The following is a 25,586-nucleotide window of genomic DNA, read 5'->3' as shown; positions in this document are numbered from 1 at the left end:
AAGGAACTAGGAGCTTTCTACCTTCTCCACTGCAGTCCAGTCGATGTGGATAGGGGGGTGCACCCTCTTCTGTTTCCTGAAGTCCACAATCATCTCCTTTGTTTTGTTGACGTTGAGTGAGAGGTTATTTTCCTGGGACCACACTCCCAGAGCCCTCACCTCCTCCCCGTAATAAAGCCTACTACTGTTGTGTCGTCTGCAAACTTGATGATTGAGTTGGAGGCGTGCTTGGCCACGCAGTCATGGGTGAACAGGGAGTACAGGAGGGGGCTGAGCACGCACCCTTGTGGGGCCCCAGTGTTGAGGATCAGCGAAGTGGAGATGTTGTTTCCTACCTTCACCACCTGGGGCGGCCCGTCAGGAAGTCCAGGACCCAGTTGCACAGGGCGGGGTTCAGACCCAGGGCCTCGAGCTTAATGATGAGCTTGGAGGGTACTATGGTGTTGAAGGCTGAGCTATAGTCAATGAACAGCATTCTTACATAGGTATTCCTCTTGTCCAGATGGGATAGGGCAGTGTGCAGTGTGATGGCGATTGCATCATCTGTGGATCTATTGGGGCGGTAAGCAAATTGAAGTGGGTCTAGGGTGACAGGTAAGGTAGAGGTGATATGATCCTTGACTAGTCTCTCAAAGCACTTCATGATGACAGGGCTTTCTCCTATAGATCTCCATTTTTATGGAACAGTCTGCCTACCCATGTGAGAGACGCAGACTCGGTCTCAACCTTTAAGTCTTTACTGAAGACTTATCTCTTCAGTAGGTCATATGATTGAGTGTAGTCTGGCCCAGGAGTGTGAAGGTGAACGGAAAGGCTGGAGCAACGAACAGCCCTTGCTGTCTCTGCCAGGCCGGTTCCCCTCTCCACTGGGGTTCTCTGCCTCTAACCCTGTTGCAGGGGCTGAGTCACTGGCCTGCTGGTGCTCTTTCATGCCGTCCCTGGGAGGGGTGCGTCACTTGAGTGGGTTGAGTTACTGACGTGATCTTCCTGTCTGGGTTGGCGCCCCCCCCCCCCTTGGTTTGTGCTGTGGTGGAGACCTCTGTGGGCTATACTCGGCCTTGTCTCAGGATTGTAAGTTGGTGGTTGGGGATATCCCTCTAGTGGTGCGGGGGCTGTGCTTTGGCGGAGTGGGTGGGGTTATATCCTTCCTGTTTGGCCCTGTCCGGGGGTTTCTTCGGATGGGGCCACAGTGTCTCCGGACCGCTCCTGTCTCAGCCTCCAGTATTTATGCTGCAGTAGTTTATGTGTCGGGGGGCTGGGGTTAGTTGGTTATACCTGGAGTACTTCTCCTGTCTTATCCAGTGTCCTGTGTGAATTTAAGTATGCTCTCTCTAATTCTCTCGTTCTCTCTTTCTCTCTGAGAACCTGAGCCCTAGGACCATACGTCAGGACTACCGGGCATGATGACACCCTGCTGCCCCCAGTCCGCCTGGCCTTGCTGCTATTCCAGTTTCAACTGTTCTGCCTGCGGCTACGAAACCCCTACCTGTCCCAGACCTGCTGTTTTCAACTCTAAATGATCGGCTATGAAAAGCCAACTGAGAGACCTGAGCCCTAGGACCATACGTCGGGACTACCGGCCGTGGTGACTCCTTGCTATCCCCAGTCCGCCTGGCCTTGCTGCTATTCCAGTTTAAACTGTTCTGCCTGCGGTTATGGAACCCCTACCTGTCCCAGACCTGCTGTTTTAAACTCTAATGATCGGCTATGAAAAGCCAACTGAGATTTATTCCTGATTATTATTTGACCATGCTTGTCACTTATGAACATTTTTGAACATCTTGGCATGGTTCTGTTATAATCTCCACCCGGCACAGCCAGAAGAGGACTGGCCACCCCTCATAGCCTGGTTCCTCTCTAGGTTTCTTCCTAGGTTTTGCCTTTCTAGGGAGTTTTTCCTAGCCACCGTGCTTCTACACCTGCATTACTAGCTGTTTGGGGTTTTAGGCTGGGTTTCTGTACAGCACTTCGAGATATTAGCTGATGTAAGAAGGGCTATATAAAATAAAATTGATTGATTGAGTGCTATGGGGCGATAGTCATTTAGTTCAGTTACCTTTGCTTTCTTGGGTACAGGAACAATGGTGGCCATCTTGAAGCATGTGGGAACAGCAGACTGGGAAAGTCAGAGATTGAATATGTCCGTAAACACACCAGCCAGCTGGTCTGCGCATGCTCTGAGGACGCGGCTAGGGATGCCGTCTGGGCCGGCAGACTTGCGAGGGTTAACAAGCTTAAATGTCTTACTCACGTCGGCCACAGAGAAGGAGAGGCCACAGTCCTTGGTAGTGGGCCTCATCGGTGGCACTGTGTTATCTTCAAAGCGGGCGAAGAAGGTATTTAGCTTGTCTGGAAGCGAGACGTCGGTGTCGGCGACGTGGCTGGTTTTCCTTTTGTAGTCCATGATTGTCTGTAGACCCTGCCACATACGTCTCGTGTCTGAGCCGTTGAATTGCGACTCCACTTTGTCTCTATACTGATGTTTTGCCAGTTGAATTGCCTTGCGGAGTGAGTAGCTACACTGTTTGTATTCTGCCATATTCCCAGTCACCTTGCCATGGTTAAATGCAGTGGTTCGCGCTTTCAGTTTTGCGCGAATGCTGCCATTTATCCACGGTTTCTGGTTAGGGTAGGTTTTAATAGTCACAGTGGGCACAACATCACCTATACTCTTCCTGATAAACTCAGTCACCGTTTCAGTGTATTTGTCTAAATTATTTTCGCAAGCTACCCGTAACATATCCCAGTCCACGTGATCAAAACAATCTTTAAGTGTGGATTCTGATTGGTCAGACCAGCGTTGAATAGTCCTTAGCACGGGTACTTCCTGTTTGAGTTTCTGCCTATAGGAAGGGAAGTGCAAAATGGAGTTGTGGTCAGATTTGCCGAAAGGAGGGTGGGGGAGGGCCTTACACCCATCACGGAAATTAGAAAAGCAATGGTCGAGGATTTTAGCAGCGCGAGTACAACAGTCGATATGTTGATAGAACTTTGGCGGCCTAGTCCTCAAACTTGCTATGCAGCCTCAGGATATGTGGTTTCCAGTTTGCATAAAGTCCAGTGAAGATGTTTGAGGGCCGTCGTGGTATCGGCCTGAGGGGGGATATACACGGCCGTGACATCTGGCTAGACCGATTTCGACAGAATATCCCCAGAGAGCCATGTTTCCGTGAAACAAAGTATGTTACGGGCCTTGATGTCTCTCTGGAAAGAAATCCTTGTCCGGAGCTCGTCGACCTTAACCAGAGACTAAACATTAGCGAGTAGTATACTTGGAAGCGATGGGTGGTGTGCGCGCCTCCTAAGTCAAACCAGCAGGCCGATCCGAGTGCCTCTCCTCCGCCGGCGATGTTTTGGGTCAGCCGCTGGAATCAGTTATATTGCCCTGGGGAAAGCAAACAAAGGATCTGCTTCGGGAAAGTCGTATTCCTGGTCGTAATGCTGGTGAGTTACCGCCGCTCTGATATCCAATAGTTTTTCCCAGCTGTATGTAATGATACAAAACACTCTCTGAGCAAATAATGTAAAAATTATACATACAAAAAAAAAATACAGCAAAGTTTCCTAAGAGCTAGTCACGAGGCCGCCATCCTCGTCGGCGCCAGGTACACACTACAACAAAATGGTGTTTAAATACTGAGAGCTTTATGTCCCTACCAGCCTAGTGTGTCGCACTCACAAATGCTTCACAATGTATTTCTTTGTAGGCTATAGCCTTGAAATAATAGAAATAATATAGCCTTAATAACTCATTAGGCTCCCTGTCTGGCTCCTGACCTACTGTATTTAGAGTGTTTATATGCTGTTTAAAATGACATGTAGCCTATTTGAAATTATGAGCACTTCTTGCATTCACATTTTCATGTTAATTATAATACTTTTCATTCAAATCATATGGTTTTGTGTCAATACTTCAAATCCAAATGGTAGGTCCAGGTAGTCACAGAAATAGATGGGTGTTGGTTAAATTGTGATTTTTTTTCTCTGTGAGTGCAGAGCAGTTGGATAGGACATGGAGCGCCGGAGCGGTACGCAAGCACCGCTCCATGAGCGATGAGCGTACTCACATACTCTGGTGTGCACCCCTGTTGTGCTGCAACCCCCCAGCTTCATCTGCCAGACAAAGATTGGTTTTCATCCAAAATGAATGCAGCAAAATCTTGGCTGTTGTCTGTGTTATTTATCTCACAATAGAGTGGCAGCGCACGTCAAACTGCATGCTGTTGTGACCCAGGAGAAACAGATTGAAAATCCTCAATCTGAAAAATGCCAACCCACCCATCCCTCTATGCCCCCCCATCCAATCCAGTCTCTCTCATTTATTTTTGTTCCAGCCAGGGCCGATCACTGTCTGTCTTTCACACTCATCACCTCGGCTGGCCTGCAGCGTGGCAGACTGGCACTGCAGCAGAGATGGCCTTCTTACAATTGAGGTGGAGTTTATATAGAACTGGGTCTCTCGGTCATTCACATTCCTTTACTTTAATAAAATATTTCAGTTGTTGTGTTTATTACATTTGTTTTATTTGATGACTTTATTATTTCATTCCAAGTCATCATCTCATCTCTATAGAGCTGCTGCCTATGCTGTCTGACAAAATCACTATTTTAGTAGATCTTCAATGTAAATAAGGCATACTTTTATGACTGCTGAATACAAACTATCAATCATTATGTATTTTCAGGAAGAGATACCTTGCGAAGCAACTGCTCTATCCTTCTCGATTGCGCATTCTTCTGTCTCTTCTTTCTCTCTGTATCTGCCCCAAACTAATCTAACCTAGCCTAGCAGGCGTAAAAGAAACACACAGACCGGACAAGTAGGCACGCAATGGATTATGGTCATTGTAGTTCATTACCACGTTTTCTGCGCTAAACTATGTACACTGAACAAAAATATAAACACAACATGTAAAGTGTTGGTTCCATGTTTCATGAGCTGAAATAAAAGATCCCATGAATTTTCCATATGCACAAAAAGCTTATTTCTCTCAAATTGGTTTACTGTACATCCCTGTTAGTGAGCATTTCTCCTTTGCCAAGATAATGGCATTTCAAGAAGCTTATTAAACAGCAGGATCATTACACAGGTGCACCTTGTGCTGGGGACAGAAATGTGCAGTTTTTTCATGCATCTCAATGCCACAGATGTCTCTAGTTTTGAGGGAGTGTGCAATTGGCATGCTGACTGCAGGAATGTCTACCAGAGCTGTTGCCAGAGAATTTGGCAGTACGTCCAACCGGCCTTACAACCGCAGACCCAGCCCAGGACCTCCACATCCGTCTTCTTCACCTGCGGGATCGTCTGAGATCAGCCACCCGGACAGCTGATGAAACTGTGGGTTTGCACAACCGAAGAATTTCTACACAAACTGTCAGAAACCGTCTCAGGGAAGCTCATCTGCGTGCTCGTCATCCTCACCAGGGTCTTGACCTGACTGCAGTTCGGCGTCGTAACCAACTTCAGTGGGCAAATCCTCACCTTCGATGGCCACTGGCACGCTGGAGAAGTATGCTCTTAACGGATGAATCCCGGTTTCAACTATACCGGGCAGATGGCGGCGTGTATGGCGTCGTGTGGGCGAGCGGTTTGCTGATGTCAACGTTGTGAACAGTGTCCCATGGTGGCGGTGGGGTTATGGTATGGACAGGCATGAGCTACGGACAATGAACACAATTGGATTTTATCGATGGCAATTTGAATCCACAGAGATACCGTGACGAGATCCTGATGCCAATTGTCGTGCCATTCATCCGCCGCCATCACCTCATGTTTCAGCATGATAATGCACGGCCCCATGTCGCAAGGATCTGTACACAATTCCTGGAAACTGAAAATGTCCCAGTTCTTCCATGGCCTGCATAGTCACCAGACATGTCACCCATTGATCATGTTTGGGATGCTCTGGATCGACGTGTACGACAGCGTGTTCCAGTTCCCGCCAATATCCAGTAACTTCGCACAGCCATTGAAGAGGATTGGGACAATATTCCACAGGCCACAATCAACAGCCTGATCAACTCTATGCGAAGGAGATGTGTCGCGCTGCATGAGGCAAATTGTGTTCACACGAGACTGACTGGTTTTCTGATCCATGCCCCTACCAACACATGTATATCTGTATTCCCAGTCATGTGAAATCCATAGATTAGGGCCTAATCAGTGTGGTTCCATTTACATAATCTGGTTTGGATCTTAGTAGTATCAATAGTCCATCATGGCACACATACTGTAAGGACAAATGAAGGAGATTGTGAACGTAAGGTGCATACAGTTAAGCCAGAACCCCATACTCACATATCTGGTGAAGAAGTCATCCACCTCAGCCTGTAGTTTGCTCTGACACTCTGGGTGTAGAGCCAGGAGGTAGCAGGTGAAGGCCAAGGTGTTGCTACTGGTCTCGTACCCTGCCAGGAAGAACACAAACGCTTGACCCACTATCTCATCCTCCGACATCATCCTCTTCTGGGTCTGGACCGAGCGCCTGTTGGGCGACTCGTGGCTGCCGACGCCGCCATTTTCTTGCTCCCCGGAGTGGTGTGTGTGGGCCAGTTCATCGGCATGGTTCACCACATCAAAGTGTTCAAGAGACACACATTCCTTGGTGCTGCGCGTGTCCAGCATCAGCTGCAGGAAGTCTCGCCGGCGCTACACACACACACACACAAACACAATTATTGTTTATTGATGTGTTGTTTATAGATTTTTTTTATTGATGGGTTGTTTATTGATGGGCTGTTTATAGATCTTTTTTGACAGGTCATCATTGTAAATAAGATTTTGATCTAAACTGATTTACCTGTATAAATAAAGGTGAAATAAACATGAGAACACACACACGCACACACATTCAAAGATCAAGAAGAGAGAAGGGAGAGATAACAAGAGTCCTTCATAATTGCAAATCCATTCCCATCTTTTATAAAGGAGCAGAAGATTTTACAGAATAGGAAAGTTCAGAAACATACTGTACCTCTTCAACAGGCTGCTCATCTCTCTGTCTGATGATCTTCTGGATGCAGTTGATGAAGAAGTTGTTCATCTCATCCCTCCTCTTGTTGGGGAGGACCCGGGCCAGAGGAGCCAGGAATGGGAAAGCAACTGTACACAGCAAGAGAAGAAGAAATACAATACTGTCTGTGTCAGTCCACTTACGGCAGCAGCTAGGGAATGCAATATATGTTCATTGGACATGCCCCTTGTAATATAGACTGTATATAGAGTCCAATATTGTGAGAAATGGTGTGTATTATTATGTTTAAAACATAACACTTCTGTTTTAAAATGTTTCTCTCTTTCATTTTGCTAATTTTTTTGTAGTAGTATAGTTGTTTTCTAGACAGTATTTCTAAGCCTATGATGAGTTAGTTGCAATAAGGCAGGGCTCCACAGTACTCACTGAAGACGAACATGATGGGTCTGAAGAAGGAGAAAGAGAAGAACTTCTGGGCGTGGTGAACAAATGGGTCATTTGGGTCCTTCTGAGAGTCCACCTGGGTGCCAAAGGCCACGCTAGCTATGACGTCCATGGTGAAACAGCCAAAACACCTGAGGAGAGAGTACCAACCCAGTCAACACAATACGGTACAGTGGGGAAAAAAAGTATTTAGTCAGCCACCAATTGTGCAAGTTCTCCCACTTAAAAAGATGAGAGAGGCTTGTAATTTTCATCATAGGTACACGTCAACTATGACAGACAAAATGAGAAAATAAAATCCAGAAAATCACATTGTAGGATTTTTTATGAATTTATTCGCAAATTATGGTGGAAAATAAGTATTTGGTCAATAACAAAAGTTTCTCAATACTTTGTTATATACCCTTTGATGGCAATTACACAGGTCAAACGTTTTCTGTAAGTCTTCACAAGGTTTTCACACACTGTTGCTGGTATTTTGGCCCATTCCTCCATGCAGATCTCCTCTAGAGCAGTGATGTTTTGGGGCTGTAGCTGGGCAACACAGACTTTCAACTCCCTCCAAAGATTTTCTATGGGGTTGAGATCTGGAGACTGGCTAGGCCACTCCAGGACCTTGAAATGCTTCTTACGAAGCCACTCCTTCGTTGCCCGGGCGGTGTGTTTGGGATCATTGTCATGCTGAAAGACCCAGCCACGTTTCATCTTCAATGCCCTTGAAGATACATGGCCCCATTCATTCTTTCCTTTACACGGATCAGTCGTCCTGGTCCCTTTGCAGAAAAACAGCCCCAAAGCATGATGTTTCCACTCCCATGCTTCACAGTAGGTGTGGTGTTCTTTGGATGCAACTCAGCATTCTTTGTCCTCCAAACACAACGAGTTGAGTTTTTACCAAAAAGTTCTATTTTCGTTTCATCTGACCATATGACATTCTCCCAATCCTCTTCTGGATCATCCAAATGCACTCTAGCAAACTTCAGACGGGCCTGGACATGTACTGGCTTAAGCAGGGGGACACGTCTGGCACTGCAGGATTTGAGTCCCTGGCGGCGTAGTGTGTTACTGATGGTAGGCTTTGTTACTTTGGTCCCAGCTCTCTGCAGGTCATTCACTAGGTCCCCCCGTGTGGTTCTGGGATTTTTGCTCACCGTTCTTGTGATCATTTTGACCCCACGGGGTGAGATCTTGCGTGGAGCCCCAGATCGAGGGAGATTATCAGTGGTCTTGTATGTCTTCCATTTCCTAATAATTGCTCCCACAGTTGATTTCTTCAAACCAAGCTGCTTACCTCCTGAGTGGCACAGTGGTCTAAGGCACTGCATCGCAGTGCTAACTGTGCCACTAGAGATCCTGGTTCGAATCCAGGCTCTGTCGCAGCCGGCCGCGACCGGGAGACTCATGGGCGGCGCACAATTGGCCCAGCGTCGTCCAGGGTAGGGGAGGGAATGGGTCGTCCAGGGTAGGGGAGGGAATGGCCGGCAGGGATGTAGCTCAGTTGATAGAGCATGGCGTTTGCAACGCCAGGGTTGTGGGTTTGATTCCCACGGGGGGCCAGTATAAAAAAAAGATGTATTCACTAACTGTAAGTCGCTCTGGATAAGAGCGTCAGCTAAATGACTAAAATGTAAATGTAAATGTATTGCAGATTCAGTCTTCCCAGCCTGGTGCAGGTCTACAATTTTGTTTCTGGTGTCCTTTGACAGCTCTTTTGTCTTGGCCATAGTGGAGTTTGGAGTGTGACTGTTTGAGGTTGTGGACAGGTGTCTTTTAATACAGGTAACGAGTGGAGGACAGAGGAGCCTCTTAAAGAAGAAATTATAGGTCTGTGAGAGCCAGAAATCTTGCTTGTTTGTAGGTGACCAAATACTTATTTTCCACCATAATTTGCAAATAAATTCATTAAAAATCCTACAATGTGATTTTCTGGATTTTCTTTTTCTCAATTTGTCTGTCATAGTTGACATGTACCTATGATGAAAATTACAGGCCTCTCTCATCTTTTTAAGTGGGAGAACTTGCACAATTGGTGGCTGACTAAATACTTTTTTCCCCCACTGTATGTGGAGGATATTATATAGCCCTTATACAATTAATATTACATTATAAACATCTGATTTTACCGCTGGTTGTAGACGTTTGAATTGGATTTCCAAACATGTTTGTCTGGAAAAATACAGGATAACAATGAATGAAAAATCCTTATAATGACCCCTATGAGAGGGAAAGTTACTGTAGTTACAGTACCTGTGAATGTCAAAGCTCTCTCCAGACTCGACATGTCCATTCAGGTTAGTGAGCAGGGTGTCCGTGGCCATGTTGATCAGTGGACCCATCTGCACAGGGACAGAGACAGAAACATTATCATCTACATTCTATACTCATCTAACATAATGTTAAGCTAACACCTAGGGACCATGTGAAGAGGTTTGGATCTCTTGGCGCAGCGACTAAGGTCTTAGGTTGACAGTCATTGGACCCCGGTTCAAGTCTCTGTCGGGCTACCCCCCAAATTCGCTGCAAAATATCATATCATATGCCTATGAATATAGATAAAACAAATTATCCCTTTTCATCTCTTCCTGTGCAGAAAAAAACTTTTAAATCAAGACTCATCTGACAAATGTGCGAGATGGAATCAGGGGTGAATGTTAAGTGGTCCACTTGAATGAATCAGTCCTGGTCATAAGTACAGGAGGGGATACTGCTGCTGTGTGTGTGGTGCCAACTCCTCTCCTCCTCACCTCCAGCCCCTCTCAGAAAAGTGTGTGTGTGTTTGTGTGTGTGAGGACACCATGAGGCAAAGAGAGGAGCTGAATCAATTAAAATCCCATTAAAGTCATTGCCATTACAGAGGTCATTACCAAGGGGAAAAGAACCCTGATGATGATGGATCAAACAGATATCTAATTAATTCATTTATTCATTAAGGGAAGAGCTCTTCTGAGCATGGTGATTGCTGTGTTACAATGCGGAACTGAGAGAGACAGATCTCAAGAAGAACACTATCTCTCTACCATAACTTCTCCAGGGCAGACAGAGTTATACTGCAGTAGCAACATGTCTCAGATACAGAACTTATTAGAAATGTACAAATATCAAAAACAACAAATCCTCAGGTCAACTCCCAGTCTCGTCTTATCAAAGAAAATGAGGACACTAACACATATTTGACCACAGAGAGGAAGGACAGTGGAATATTTACTAAAGGGACATGAGAAAAAATTATGACACACCCTCTGAACCCCAGGTCTCACTGCTGAGTGTCAGGGTTCCAGAATATTCCGGGCTGTGCCGTCTCCCTCTCTCTCTTCATATCTTGCTCGCTTTCTCCTTCCCTTTCTCTACAGCCAGTACAGCAGAGTCTCCTTCTCTTTCTCTACAGCCAGTACAGCAGAGAGTCTCCTTCTCTTTCTCTACAGCCAGTACAGCAGAGTCTCCTTCTCTTTCTCTACAGCCAGTACAGCAGAGAGTCTCCTTCTCTTTCTCTACAGCCAGTACAGCAGAGGCTCCTTCTCTTTCTCTACAGCCAGTACAGCAGAGTCTCCTTCTCTTTCTCTACAGCCAGTACAGCAGAGAGTCTCCTTCTCTTTCTCTACAGCCAGTACAGCAGAGTCTCCTTCTCTTTCTCTACAGCCAGTACAGCAGTCTCCCTCTCTTTCTCTACAGCCAGTACAGCAGAGAGAGAGAGAAACAGAGAGAGAGAGAGAAAGAGAGAGAGAGAGAGAAAGAGAGAGAGAGAAACAGAGCGAGAGAGAAACTTTGAGAGAGAGAGAGAGTGATAAAGAGGCCTTGAGTGTGAGGCTCTACCCTAGGTTGGTCTCTCTGCTCCATCTCCCTCCACTGGACCTGTGATCAGGGAGCAGCAGACATTAGCGCTGTCTACTGATCCCCCTCAGACAGCACACGCACGCACACAGTCCTCAGAGGAACGGCCAAACATGCCACAGATCTGCCTCCCCTGAGCAGCTCTCAGCCCTCCATCCAAACTGAACAGCAAAGGAGACACAGTCGGGGGGGGGGGGGGCGTGACCGACCAAATCAGAGGAGCCACTCAGCTCTGACAGAAGATTTGGGGATGAGGAGGAGCGGGAGAGAGGGCACAGAGAGAAAGCGAGAGAGAGATGCGGAGATGGGGAGAAATCTAGACAAGGTTTACACATCTCCCCTATCTACCCTCGCCATCTCCTCATCTCCTCTCAGCCTCAGCACGCTACACCTCCCCAGCGATCAATACACGCTGGGATCAAATGGGAAATGAGATCCTTCCACAAGAGGAGATACTAATGGATAAACATGCTGTAGCATTATGGGTACAATGAGCTGTGACCGAAGCAGTTACATGACTGTGACATGCAGGGCTACCGTCATTGGCATCAATGTCACTTCGGGCATAATATTGAGCATAGTCTACTCTGTAAGTTAATATAATGTCAAAATAAACTACAATTCATAAAGATAAGGATAAGGCTGAGGTTGGATGCCGGGGATGGGGCAACCCTAGTCACAGGATAAGGTTGTGAACGCTAATAAGACCAGTCTAATAATTAGGCTGGAGAGGGGGCTAAGACCAGTATAAGTTTATATAAGCTTCCATGTAAAAATAAAGTAAAATTGACCAGTCTAAGTCTAAGGTTGTGACTAGCCACAGCCCTAGTCACAACCTTAGACTTAGACTAGTATTAGCCCCAGCCTTATCATCATAGACTGGCTGGGGAATGGGAATGGGGCTAAGACTGGGGCTTATACACTCAGTGGCCAGTTTATTAAGTACACCCATCTAGTACTGGGTCGGAACCCCCTTTGCCTCCACGTGACTCACTGTCTGTAGGAGCAAACCATTTTCGTGAACAGGATACCTAATAAACTGGCCAATGAGTGTATATGCCAACATAAACTAAAATTGACTAGTCTAAGGATGAGGCCTGAGGCTAAGAATCGGGCTAAGACTGGTCAGTCTGAGGCTGAGGAGAGGGTACTGGGGTCTGGACCTGAGAGAGGGAGGACAGATGAAGAAGCACGAGCAGCCTGATAGGTTATGACAGGAGCAGTATCCTCCCCGTCTACAGGCGCAGGGTGGCTCAAATTAAAATCTATACACCATGGCGCTGCCAGCTGAGAGGATATGCAGGGACTACTGGTCAGTCAAACATAGCCAGACTACAGCAGGCAGACAGACACACAAACAGACACAGACACACAAGAAAAAGGAGAGAGAGAGAGAGAGAGAGAGAGAGAGAGAGAGAGAGAGAGAGAGAGAGAGAGAGAGAGAGAGAGAGAGAGAGAGAGAGAGAGAGAGAGAGAGAGAGAGAGAGAGAGAGAGAGAGACAGAGAGAGAGAGATAGAGAAACAGAGAGAGAGAGATAGAGAGAGAGAGAGACAGAGAGAGACACAGAGAGAGATAGAGATAGATAGATAGATAGATAGATAGATAGATAGATAGATAGATAGATAGATAGATAGATAGATAGATAGATAGATAGATAGATAGATAGATAGATAGATAGATAGATAGATAGATAGATAGATAGATAGATAGATAGATAGATAGATAGATAGATAGATAGATAGATAGACCCAACAGCTTCCTCTTATCACAGAGTGAGCCTCAACAGTGTATCCTGTCACAGCATATCTGTCCCTCTTCAGACAGGAGCAGATTGATCCAGAGACCACCACCACATCCTCTCAGCAGCGGTCACAACTGTTCTTTCTCTCTCTCCATCTGTTCTGTCCACTCACTCACTCAGCAAACAGACTGGAGCGCTATGATTGTAAACAGCAGTAAACTAAAACAGACATCACTAAAAACGTATCTGGGTAATGTGACCGAATTCAGATCAGCAGTTGTCTGAGCGTTTGTTTGGTGGCGATCGTAAAGTCAGTGGTTTATGCTCTCGTAAATGATTCATATTCATGCCAGTCCTATGCCACTGGCTCATTCTCCCATGCTAAATTCTGGAGCAGGACTGTGTGTGTGTGTGTGGGGCGCAAAATTAGCATGTCTCCACTCATTAACTGGACGTGTGTGTATGAGGGAAGTAGGTACGTTGCTAACATAACCCTGCTCAGAACACTGCCCTATTACTACACTATACACACCCTGATTGTTCACACAACCTTGCTTCATAACATCAGAGTCAGACAAACATGTTGACTGATTGAGAAATGTGTGACTCCTAAATAGAAACACAGAAAGCAATAACTAGTCATTAACTCTCCCTGACTGCAACTCCAATCTCAATGATATTGTTAACTGAGTTCCCAGCCTGTTCCTTTTATTAACTTTTTTTGTACAGAATATGAATCACACACACTCAGAGAAAGTGAGAGAAAGTCCACGTGTACACAAACACACTGATTGTCATTCACACAGAGTACACCCTCGAATTGAGGGACTGATTGCATGTAACAAATACAATCCAAACTGTCAATTACAGCAGGAATTACTCATCGTTTACAAAAGCTACCTGCGTGGGACAATGTGTAAACACAAAAACAGTCATAACTGACTTTCAGCCTAAACACTTTATCCTTAGTGGTTATCCGCTAACAGTTTGTCTTCAGGCGAGTGTACTCAGCTGCATCTGGAGCGTGACAGATGAGTGTGTGTGGTTTCCTTCTAGCCTACCGCTGGTGGTTGCCGTGGAAACATACCACCACAGCCTTAATCACAATTAACGGTCCAGCTAAATGACCACCTACCGCTACCCTACTACACGATAATTACATACCTACTGTTACATTTCTAGTGTGTCTATTTTACATTATGCCTTGGCATTATGTCATCCAGTGTAAATCCTGCACTCGATCAGTTACAGGCATACAATGTTCCAATGACTTTTATATACAGCACAGGAGGTGCTATCTCAAAACAATGCCTTCCTCTTTTATATTGATAGTTCTGAGAAACTGTGTGATGTACACACACACACACACACACACACACACACACACACACGCTACTTGGAGAATAGAGGGTCTTTGGTTTGGTTGGTCTTTATAATGCTATGAGAGCAGTTAGTTCATTTCAATAGCAGCTCCTGACGTCTGTTCATGGCTGCTGCCTCTGGTGTCACAGGCAGGCAGGCAGGCAGGCAGGCAGGCAGGCAGGCAGGCAGGCAGGCAGGCAGGCAGGCTCACCAATCTCTCTCAATCACTGAGTCAGTGTATCAGTGTAGAGGGGACTCAACGAGCACATAAAACATGCTGTTCCAACAGGCCCCGGTAATTATGTTCCACGCTATAAAGTAGTAGAACCACTGTTTGTTCTAATGACACTATTATAATGTCAGGCCATACACAGAAGTCAGCGAGAGAGAGGAGGAGAGGCACAGAGGGAGGGATGGAGATGGGGAGTTGGAGAGGGGGGAGGGAAGGAGAGAGGGAAAGAGGGAGAGAGAAAGTGAAAGAGAGATAACCAGATCACATTGGTTTATCAGACGTTAATTAGATGTAATGCTTGAAAGCCTTCGATGGAGACAAGCTATCATTTTCCGACTAAATTACGGGCGTCAATCTCCCGTGCTATTCCTTAAATCCCCTGACTCTCTTTAACATTTTTACGTCAACAACCTATTTTCAATCGTTGGGCTGGGCAGGCTCTAAATGGAGACAACTTCTATTAAGATAATGATTCTGGTTAATCCACAAAAATGAAAAGATGAGAAAAAATTGCTAGCTACTGAAGGCCTTCTACTCTGGTGACTAGCCAGATCAAGTAGAAATCTGCTAAATGGCATATTATTTATTTATTTATATTATTTAAATCTGCATGGCTATATACAGTGGGGAGAACAAGTATTTGATACACTGCCGATTCTGCAGGTTTTCCTACTTACAAAGCATGTAGAGGTCTGTAATTTTTTATCATAGGTACACTTCAACTGTGAGAGACGGAATCTAAAACAAAAATCCTGTCACGATCGTTACAGGAAGCGGACCAAGGCGCAGCGTTGAAAGCAAACATATTTATTATACGAATGATCACACGATCAAAACAACGAAACGTGACGTCCTTGGTTACATAAACAAACCAACACGGAACAAGAAACCACAACACAAAGTGAAAAGACAGACAGTTAAATATGGCTCCCAATCAGAGACAACCAGCTGACACTCGTTGCCTCTGATTGGGAGTCACTCAGGCCAACATAGATATACAAACATAGAATCACACACCCTGGCTCAACATAACATAGTCCCCAGAGCCAGGGCGTGACAGTACCCCCCCCAAAGGCGCGGACTCCGACCGCGCCAAACAACCACAACAGGGGAGGGACCGGGTGGGCACTCCGCCTCGGCGGCGGATCCGGCTCCGGACATGACCCAGGCACGGGTTGTGCTGGACTGACGACGCGCACCCCTGGCTTGGTGCGTGGAGGAGGAACGGGCCTTACCAGGCTGACGACGCACACCATAGGCTTGGTGCGTGGAGCAGGGACAGGCCGGACTGGGCTGACGAAGCACACCACTGACTTGGTGCGGGGAGCAGGAATGGGCCGAGCCGGGCTGACGAAGCGCACCACTGCCTTGGTGCGGGGTAAAGGAATGGGCCGGACCGGGCTGACGAAGCGCACCACTGCCTTGGCGCGGGGAGCAGGAATGGGCCGGACCGGGCTGACGAAGCGCACCCCTGACTTGGTGCGGGGAGCAGGAATGAGCCGGACCGGGCTGACGACGCGCACCACTGACTTGGTGCGGGGAGCTTGGATGGGCCGGACTGGGCTGGCGACGCGCACCACAGATTTGGTGCGGAGAGCAGGAACGGGCCGGACAGGGCTGACGAAACGCACCACAGACTTGGTGCGGGGAGCAGGAATGGGCCGGACTGGGCTGGTGACGCGCACCACAGACTTGGTGCGGAGAGCTTGGATGGGCCGGACTGGGCTGGCGACGCGCACCACAGACTTGGTGCGGGGAGCTTGGATGGGCCGGACTGGGCTGGCGACGCGCACCACAGACTTGGTGGGAGTGGCAGGAACAGGCCGGACCGTACTGGGAACACACACCACTGGCCCTACGTGGGGATCAGGAACAGGCCGGACCGGACTGGCAACACACGCCAGTACCTCTCGCCGTGCCTCTACAACCTCCTTCCCCCTGGTGACCAGTGACTCCCGTAACCTGGCGGCCTCTTCTGCCAACCCGCTGGACTGCTCTATCGCGGCCTCCTGCTGCCCCGACGTCGTGAGCCCCCCCTAAAAAATTTCTGGGGGTCTCTCCTCCCCGTGGGCCAGGCCTCCATCGTTCTCGCCAGACTCTCACCCCACTGCTCCAAAGTCCATCCTCTCTCTTCTTCACGCTGCTTGGTCCTGTTATGGTGGTTTCTTCTGTCACGATCGTTACAGGAAGCGGACCAAGGCGCAGCGTTGAAAGCAAACATATTTATTATACGAATGATCACACGATCAAAACAACGAAACGTGACGTCCTTGGTTACATAAACAAACCAACACGGAACAAGAAACCACAACACAAAGTGAAAAGACAGACAGTTAAATATGGCTCCCAATCAGAGACAACCAGCTGACACTCGTTGCCTCTGATTGGGAGTCACTCAGGCCAACATAGATATACAAACATAGAATCACACACCCTGGCTCAACATAACATAGTCCCCAGAGCCAGGGCGTGACAAATCCAGAAAATCACATTGTATGATTTTTAAGTATTTAATTTGCATTTTATTGCATGACATAAGTATTTGATATTGATTCTTTGAGACTGTGGTCCCAGCTCTCTTCAGGTCATTGACCAGGTCCTGCCGTGTAGTTCTGGGCTGATCCCTCACCTTCCTCATGATCATTGATGCCCCACGGGGTGAGATCTTGCATGGAGCCCCAGACCGAGGGCGATTGACCGTCATCTTGAACTTCTTCCATTTTCTAATAATTGCGCCAACATTTGTTGCCTTCTCACCAAGCTGCTTGCCTATTGTCCTGTAGCCCATCCCAGCCTTGTGCAGGTCTACAATTGTATTCCTGATGTCTTTACACAGCTCTCTGGTCTTGGCCATTGTGGAGAGGTTGGAGTCCGTTTGATTGAGTGTGTGGACAGGTGTCTTTTATACAGGTAACGAGTTCAAACAGGTGCAGTTAATACAGGTAATGAGTGGAGAACAGGAGGGCTTCTTAAAGAAAAACTAACAGGTCTGTGAGAGCTGGAATTCTTACTGGTTGGTAGGTGATCAAATACATATGTCATGCAATAAAATTCAAATTAATTACTTAAAAATCATACAATGTGATTTTCTGGATTTCTGGAAAACCTGCAAAAGGGCAGTGTATCAAATACTTGTTCTCCCCACTGTAGATGTTTATGAATGTGTATGGCTTCCATGTAGATATAAGCTTGTATAGGTAGAAATATGTGTGCCTGTATAATTATGATAGTATATGTGCATGGGTTTCATGCACACAGCAGATTGAAGAGGGGGAGAGGAGCTGGGTGAAGATGGTGGGAGAGGAGAGGGGTGAAGATGGTGGGAGAGGAGAGGGGTGAAGAGAGGAGAAGAGGACAGGGGTGAAAAGAGGAAGAGAGAAGGGGGGTCTTGCCTCTTTCATCTTGGCTGCGCTGAAGGAGGGGGTGAGGATGCTGCGTACTCTCTTCCAGCGCTCGTTCCTCAGCATCAGCAGACAGTCACTCATGGGCTTAGTGGCAGCACGGATCGTCTACAGATAGAAGAGGAGGGAATGTCAGAAGCACACAAGAATATACATGTACTGTACATACTACAGCATACGGATCATGCACATGTACACTACCGTTCAAAAGTTTGGGGTCACTTAGAAATGTCCTTGTTTTCGAAAGAAAAGCATTTTTTTTGTCCATTAAAATAACATCAAATTGATCAGAAATACAGTGTCGACATTGTTAATGTTGTAAATGGCTATTGTAGCTGGAAACGGCTGATTTTTTATGAAATATCTACATAGGCGTACAGAGGCGCATTATCAGCAACCATCAGTCCTGTGTTCCAATGGCACATTGTGTTTGCTAATCCAAGTTTATCATTTTAAAAGGCTAATTGATCATTAGAAAACCCTTTTGCAATTATGTTAGCACAGCTGCAAACTGTTGTGCTGATTAAAGAAGCAATAAAACGGGCCTTTCTTGAGACTAGTTGAGTATCTGGAGCATCAGCAATTGTGGGTTCGATTACAGGCTCAAAATGCCAGAAACAAAGAACGTTCTTCTGAAACTCGTCAGTCTATTCTTGTTCTGAGAAATGAAGGCTATTCCATGCGAGAAATTGCCAAGAAACTGAAGATCTCGTACAACGCTGTGTACTACTCCCTTCACAGAACAGCGCAAACTGGCACTAACCAGGATAGACAGAGGAATGGGAGGCCCCGTTGCACAACTGAGCAAGAGGACAAATACATTAGAGTGTCTAGTTTGAGAAACAGACGCCTCACAGGTCCTCAATTGGCAGCTTCATTAAATAGTACCCGCAAAACACCAGTCTCAACGTCAACAGTGAAGAGGCGACTCCGGGATGCTGACCTTCTAGGCAGAGTTGCAAAGAAAAAGCCATATCTCAGACTGGCCAATACAAAGAAAAGATGAAGATGGGCAAAAGAACACAGACACCGGACAGAGGACGATTGGAAAAAAGTGTTATGGACAGACTAATCGAAGTTTGAGGTGTTCGGATCACAAAGAAGAACATTTGTGAGACGCAGACCAAATGAAAAGATGCTGGAGGAGTGCTTGATGCCATCTGTCAAGCATGGTGGAGGCAATGTGATGGTATGGGGTGCTTTGGTGGTGGTAAAGTGGGAGATTTGTATAGGGTAAAAGGGATCTTGAAGAAGGAAGGCTATCACTCCATTTTGCAACGCCATGCCATACCCTGTGGACGGCGCTTGATTGGAGCCTATTTCCTCCTACAACAGGAGAATGACCCAAAGCACAGCTCCAAACTATGCAAGAACTATTTAGGGAAGAAGCAGTCAGTTGGTATTCTGTCTATAATGGAGTGGCCAGCACAGTCACCGGATCACAACCCTATTGAGCTGTTGTGGGAGCAGCTTGACCATAAGAAGTGCCCATCAAGCCAATCCAACTTGTGCCAAAGGTCTGCAAGGCTGTAATTGCTGCAAATGGAGGATTCTTTGACGAAAGCAAAGTTTGAAGGACACAATTATTATTTCAATTAAAAATCATTATTTCTAACCTTGTCAATGACTACATTTCCTATTCATTTTGCTATATTTCCTATTCAAACTAATTTCATGTATGTTTTCATGGAAAACAAGGACATTTCTAAGTGACCCCAAACTTTTGAACGGTAGTGTATATGTGAGCATAAACAGACACACACAGATCACACAGACATACAGAGCACGAATGTATGCACACAGTCTTGACACCAGAACCACAGGGCAGCGGGCAGTGTGTGTGAGTGTTGAACCCTGCAACAACCCTCCACAGCCCTCCTCCAACACCCAGCCCCCATGTCAAATAATCTCAGGAGGAGATGGAGGAATCAGCATGCCTAGCCTGTCCTCTTTTGTGTTCCTGTCCAGTCGTATGTGGGCAATGGTCATCACTAAGTCCTTAGAGCCTATGGTCCTCTGTGGTCTCCTGAGTGGCGCAGTGGTCTAAGGCTGCATCGCAGTGCTAACTGTGTCACTAGAGATCCTGGTTCGAATCCAGGCTCTGTCGCAGCCGGCCGCGACCGGGAGACTCATGGGCGGCGCACAATTGACCCAGCGTCGTCCAGGGTAGGGGAGGGAATGGCCGGCAGGGATGTAGCTCAGTTGATAGAGCATGGTGTTTGCAACGCCAGGGTTGTGGGTTCGATTCCCACGGGGGGCCAGTATAAAAAAAAGAAAAAAAAAAAATATATATATATGTATTCACTAACTGTAAGTCGCTCTGGATAAGAGCGTCTGCTAAATGACTTAAATGTAAATGTAATGTAAATGTGAAACTAACACAGGAAACAATGCTAGAATACTGAAGACCTGGAGGTAAAACTCCAGTGGAATACAGAGCACTGTGGCCTGAGCTCCAAGATGTCACTGATATTTTACTGTTATTTGGAGTTCATTAATGCTTATTAACTGTTCATAAAGTGTTCATAAATATTAATGAAGCATTGGGTGACATATGTAGGTGCTCTCTGGCTGACAATACTTTACGTTTCATGTGGTGTTGTGATGTGTTTACTGGTGTAAACAGTATCCATCATTTTCATTTATTGGCATTTTCCAGTGATAGTATAACATACCAGACACAATGTAATAAAAATGCATAATTTATTGGCAATGTTCTGTTGGTAAGAATTTAGTAGTGCTCTAAGACAATAAAATATTTGGAAAGGACAACTGTTGTTCGGCAGTTTAGAGCACTTAAGCCATGTATATTTGGCTTTGTATAGGCACATATTTGAGTCCACAGAATAACAGTGACGTGGGTTTGTTTCTCTGCCTCCATGGAGACTGTCTTTATGGGTCTGCTCCTGCTGCTTGTTGCAGATGGTGTGTAAAGGCTCTGAATCGTACACACACACACCCACACACATCTCAACAGCACACTAGCCATACACCACTCAGAAACACAGCGTGTGCCACATCTCCATAATACATCCACATCTCAGCAGCATATCCACCCTATCCACATCTACTGCTAGAGTGGATGTTAAGTGAACAATGAGTCAGGAGCTTGGCAACAGGAAGCCGGCAAGTAAACACCATCTGAGTCAAATTCACTCAATCAAACAGGTAAAAATGTTATTAAGCTCCTGTATCACGCCAGGATCTGAGTGCTGTATTTGTGTGTGTGCATGCTGCATACATACCACAACATTTCTGGGTCATTGGTACACAACATTTCTGGTGGATTGGTGTTAAAACCAGACCTGAGTTCAAATACATGTGTATTTGATTATTTGTTATTTAAATACTTATTTTCTGTGTATTTGCGTATTTTCTAATAATGTGGCCCGAATCAACTACTTCTATTGGAAGTATTTATTTGAAACCATTTTCAAATCATTTCCTATTAATAGCCTACTACTTGAAAGTATTTTCAAATAAACCCAGCTGTATGCCTGGGTTAAATGCAAGGGAGTGTATTTGAGTCAGTGTATTTGAGCATTTTCAAATACTTTCCAAGTGTATTTCCAAATACATTCCATTATAAAACGGGTTGTTTGGATCCTGGATGCTGATTGGTTGATAGCAGGGAGTTATTCACAACAATCTCCCTGGGTAATGCCTGTTAACAGTTCTATTTGAATTATGAATGCGCATCAACTGTCCCACAGTCCAGCTAGGCAATTCATAAACTTAATCTCCACTGGAAAATAGCATCTAGACATTATTTCTCCATGATTTTAGCCTAGCATTTGGTTTGCAACATTGGGGTTTGTCTAAACCTTGCTGCCTGCCTCTCCGTACCTGTGCAACAATGTTGCTGTTTTTTTTTTGCGATCTCCACTGTCCCATTTAGAGAATGAACGCGTCAGGACGAGATTGACAGCTTCTCTGAGCCAGGCAAATTCATTTATCAAGATCATTATTATGGATATATCCAAAGAAATAGCAATAAAAACAAAGGTAAAACACGCTAACATACAATTACATCAGCAGCTGAAATGACAGCAAACAATGTGCATTTTTGTTTAAGTTGGCTAGCTAGCAAAGCAGAAGTAGCCAGCGTGCATGGTAACCTTTTTGCTTAGAGCAGACGACCAGCCCGCTTTGCTAACAACCATGCCAATAGAATCCAATTTGGCTAACTTCAGAATCTCAGAACTAACAACTGGCTTTTGCCCAGACTATATTGTACGGTAGAAGGATGAAATAAAATGAATTTACTCATTAAAATAAAGTTAATGAAAATATGTCGTTAATCTTTTACATTTTGTTGCCAACCATTTTATAAAAGCAACAAGGCATTCGAACCCGGGAATTTTTGTGAATAACACGCTCCTAAGGGCTTAGAGCCTATGGTCCTCTGTGGTGAAACTAACACAGGAAACAATGCTAGAATACTGAAGACCTGGAGGTAAAACTCCAGTGGAATACAGAGCACTGTGACCTGAGCTCCAAGATGTCACTGATCTCATGCCATTTTGCTTAAATATTCAACTACTTGTCTTTTTAAGTAAAAAATGTCTTGAAAGTAATTAAAATACCCTAAATAGTATTTGAACCCAGGTCTGGTTAAACTCACTCTATATACTGTATTGGGCTGTATTTATCCACTGATAATTCCAAATATAATTGATGGCACCTTGGTAGCAGCCTAGACAAATTTGTACATATTTTGTTGTTTTAAAGACTATATTTTTTTCATTGGTTTTGGAACCAACAGTTTTGTTTTTGATAACAATTCGTTTTTATTGCATATATCTGGTGGTTCTGAGCCACGGATTTGCAGATTGACTGACAGGGGAACTCTTTTAATGAGTATGCCTTGCGACTGTGATATATAGGCCGAGACAATAAGAAGACACAGTGGCAGAATAAATTCAACCACACCTTTGTTTTACCACAAAACTGGATATCAACCTCTGTTCAGTGAAGTCAACAAAGCATATGACCTACAGCATGGTCAAGCAAGTTAATGTTTCCGACATTTTCGGACCACTAAACCACTAATTTCTTCGACCTCATGGCTTGGTTTTTGCTCTGACATGCACTGTCAACTGTGGGACCTTATATAGACAGGTGTGTGCCTTTCCAAATCATATCCAATCAATTGAATTTACCACAGGTTGACTCCAATAAAGTTGTAGAAATATCTCAAGGATGATCAATGGAACAGGATGCACCTGAGCTCAATATCGAGTCTCATAGCAAAGGGTTTGAATACTTATGTAAATAAGGTATTTCAGTTTTTCTCATTGTGGCGTATTGTGTGTAGAATTATTTTTGTTATTTTTTTAATCCATTTTAGCATAAGGCTGTACCGTAACTAAATGCGGAAATAGTCAAGAGGTCTGAATACTTTTCGAATGCACTGTACTTATGAAATGAGTAAAACAGTATGTAAACATTATTAAAGTGACCCGTGTTCCATTATTAAATGACAAGTGATTACATGTCTATGTAAATAGGGCAGCACCCTCTAAGGTGCAGGGTTGAGTAACCGGGTGGTTGCCAGCTAGTGACAGTGACTAAGTTCAGGGCAGGGTACTGGGTGGAGGCCGGCTAGTGATGGCTATTTAACAGTCTGATGGCCTAGAGATAGAAGCTGTTTTTCAGTCTCTCGGTCCCAGCTTTGATGCATCTGACCTCGCCTTCTGGATGATAGCAGGGTGAACAGGCCGTGGCTCGGGTGGTTGATGTCCTTGATGATCTTTTTGGCCTTCCTGTGACATCGGCTGCTGTAGGTGTCCTCGAGGGCAGGCAGTGTGTCCCCGGTGATGCGTTGGGCAGACCGCACCACCCTCTGGAGAGCCCTGCGGTTGCGGGCCGTGCATTTGCCATACCAGGCAGTGATACAGCCCAACAGGATGCTCTCAATTATGCATCTGTAAATGTTTGTGAGGGTTTTAGGGGCCAAGCCAAATTTCTTCAGCCTCCTGAGGTTGAAGAGGTGTTGTTGCGCCTTCACCACACTGTCTGTGTGGGTGGACCATTTCAGATTGTCAGTGATGTGTACGCCGAGGAACTTGAAGCTTTTCACCTTCTCTACTGCGGCCCTGTCGATGTGGATGGGGGTGTGTTCCCTCTGCTGTCTCCTGAAGTCCACAATCAGCTCCTTCATTTTGTTGACGTTGAGGGAGAGGTTATTATCCTGGCACCACTCCGCCAGGGCCCTCACCTCCTCCCTGCAAGATGTCTCGGAATTGTTGGTAATCAGACCTACTACTGTTGTGTCGTCTGCAAACTTGATAATTGAGTTGGAGGCGAGGGTGAACAGGGAGTACAGGAGGGGCTGAGCACGCACCCTTGTGGGGGCCCTGTTTTGAGGATCAGCATAGTAAAGGTGTTGTTTCCTACCTTCACCACCTGGGGGCGGCCCGTCAGGAAGTCCAGGACCCAGTTGCACAGGGCGGGGTCCAGACCCAGGGCCCCGAGCTTAATGATGAGCTTGGAGGGTAGTATGGTGCTGGCTGACTTGTAGTCAATGAACAGCATTCTTACATACAGTGGGGAGAACAAGTATTTGATACACTGCCAATTTTGCAGTTTTTCTTACTTATAAAGCATGTAGAGGTCTGTAATTTTTATCATAGGTACACTTCAACTGTGAGAGACGGAATCTAAAACAAAAATCCAGAAAATCACATTGTATGATTTTTAAGTAATAATTTGCATTTTATTGCATGACATAAGTATTTGATACATCAGAAAAGCAGAACTTAACATTTGGTACAGAAACCTTTGTTTGCAATTACAGAGATCATACATTTCCTGTAGGTCTTGACCAGGTTTGCACACACTGCAGCAGGGATTTTGGCCCACTCCTCCATACAGGCCTTCTCCAGATCCTTCAGGTTTCGGGACTGTCGCTGGGCAATACGGACTTTCAGCTCCCTCTAAAGATTTTCTATTGGTATTGAGCTTGTCTACTTTATTGTCCAGGGACTGAACATTAGTGAGTAATACTGTGTACTAGGAAGCGGTGGATGGTGTGCACGCCCCCTGAGTCGGACTAGAAGTCCACTCCAAATACCTCTTCTCCGCCGGCAGCGTCTTGGAGCAGCCTCTGGGATAAGTTCAATTGCCTTGGGGGGTATGAACAAACGATCTAATTCGGGAAAGTCGTATTTCTGGTCGGAATGCTGGTGAATTACCGCCGCTCTGATATCCAAAAGTTATTTTGGGCTGTATGTAATAACACAAAAAACTTTCTGGGCTAGTAATGTAAGAAACATTCTTCCGCTCCCTGGCTGAGAATAGAGAGAAATATGATGGCTCCCATTGCCCTGGATGAAGTGGTGTTTATTGATCTATCTCTTAAAAAAATGTAAACTAGGCTTTGGCCGAAACATTTTTATTTGGCGCAAAATTGAAAAACTATGCAACTGGAAAACGAAATGGCATGCCCAGGCTCCAATATTTAAAAATAATGCCTTCCGATCGGGATGGCGGCCCTTCACAATGCCCCAATGGTCCAAATTTGGTATCCGTATCCATGGCGATACATTGGATAGTAATGGTTTGAAAGAGCATTTATATCTGAAAGATCTGAAAGAAGCAT

The 25,586-nt window shown here is 45.6% G+C and overlaps 1 protein-coding gene across 1 annotated transcript in view; it reads right to left on the bottom strand.

Moving 5' to 3' along the window:
- LOC311137066 (thromboxane-A synthase-like) overlaps window positions 1-25,586 on the bottom strand; it is a 93,933-nt gene that overhangs the window by 20,154 nt on the left and 48,193 nt on the right. Inside the window, exons 6-10 of the mRNA XM_084171396.1 lie at window positions 17,975-18,091; window positions 9,666-9,754; window positions 7,401-7,549; window positions 6,975-7,102; window positions 6,299-6,649 (exon numbers count right to left, since the gene is read on the bottom strand). Coding sequence (XP_084027522.1) covers window positions 6,299-6,649; window positions 6,975-7,102; window positions 7,401-7,549; window positions 9,666-9,754; window positions 17,975-18,091 — 834 coding nt within the window. The remainder of the gene's footprint in view (window positions 1-6,298; window positions 6,650-6,974; window positions 7,103-7,400; window positions 7,550-9,665; window positions 9,755-17,974; window positions 18,092-25,586) is intronic.

The sequence above is a fragment of the Coregonus lavaretus genome (genome assembly GCF_964263955.1).
Source record: "Coregonus lavaretus genome assembly, chromosome: 11".
Lineage (NCBI taxonomy): Eukaryota > Metazoa > Chordata > Actinopteri > Salmoniformes > Salmonidae > Coregonus > Coregonus lavaretus.
Note: the sequence above shows the minus strand (reverse complement) of the source record. Positions and strands in the feature narration are given on the sequence as shown.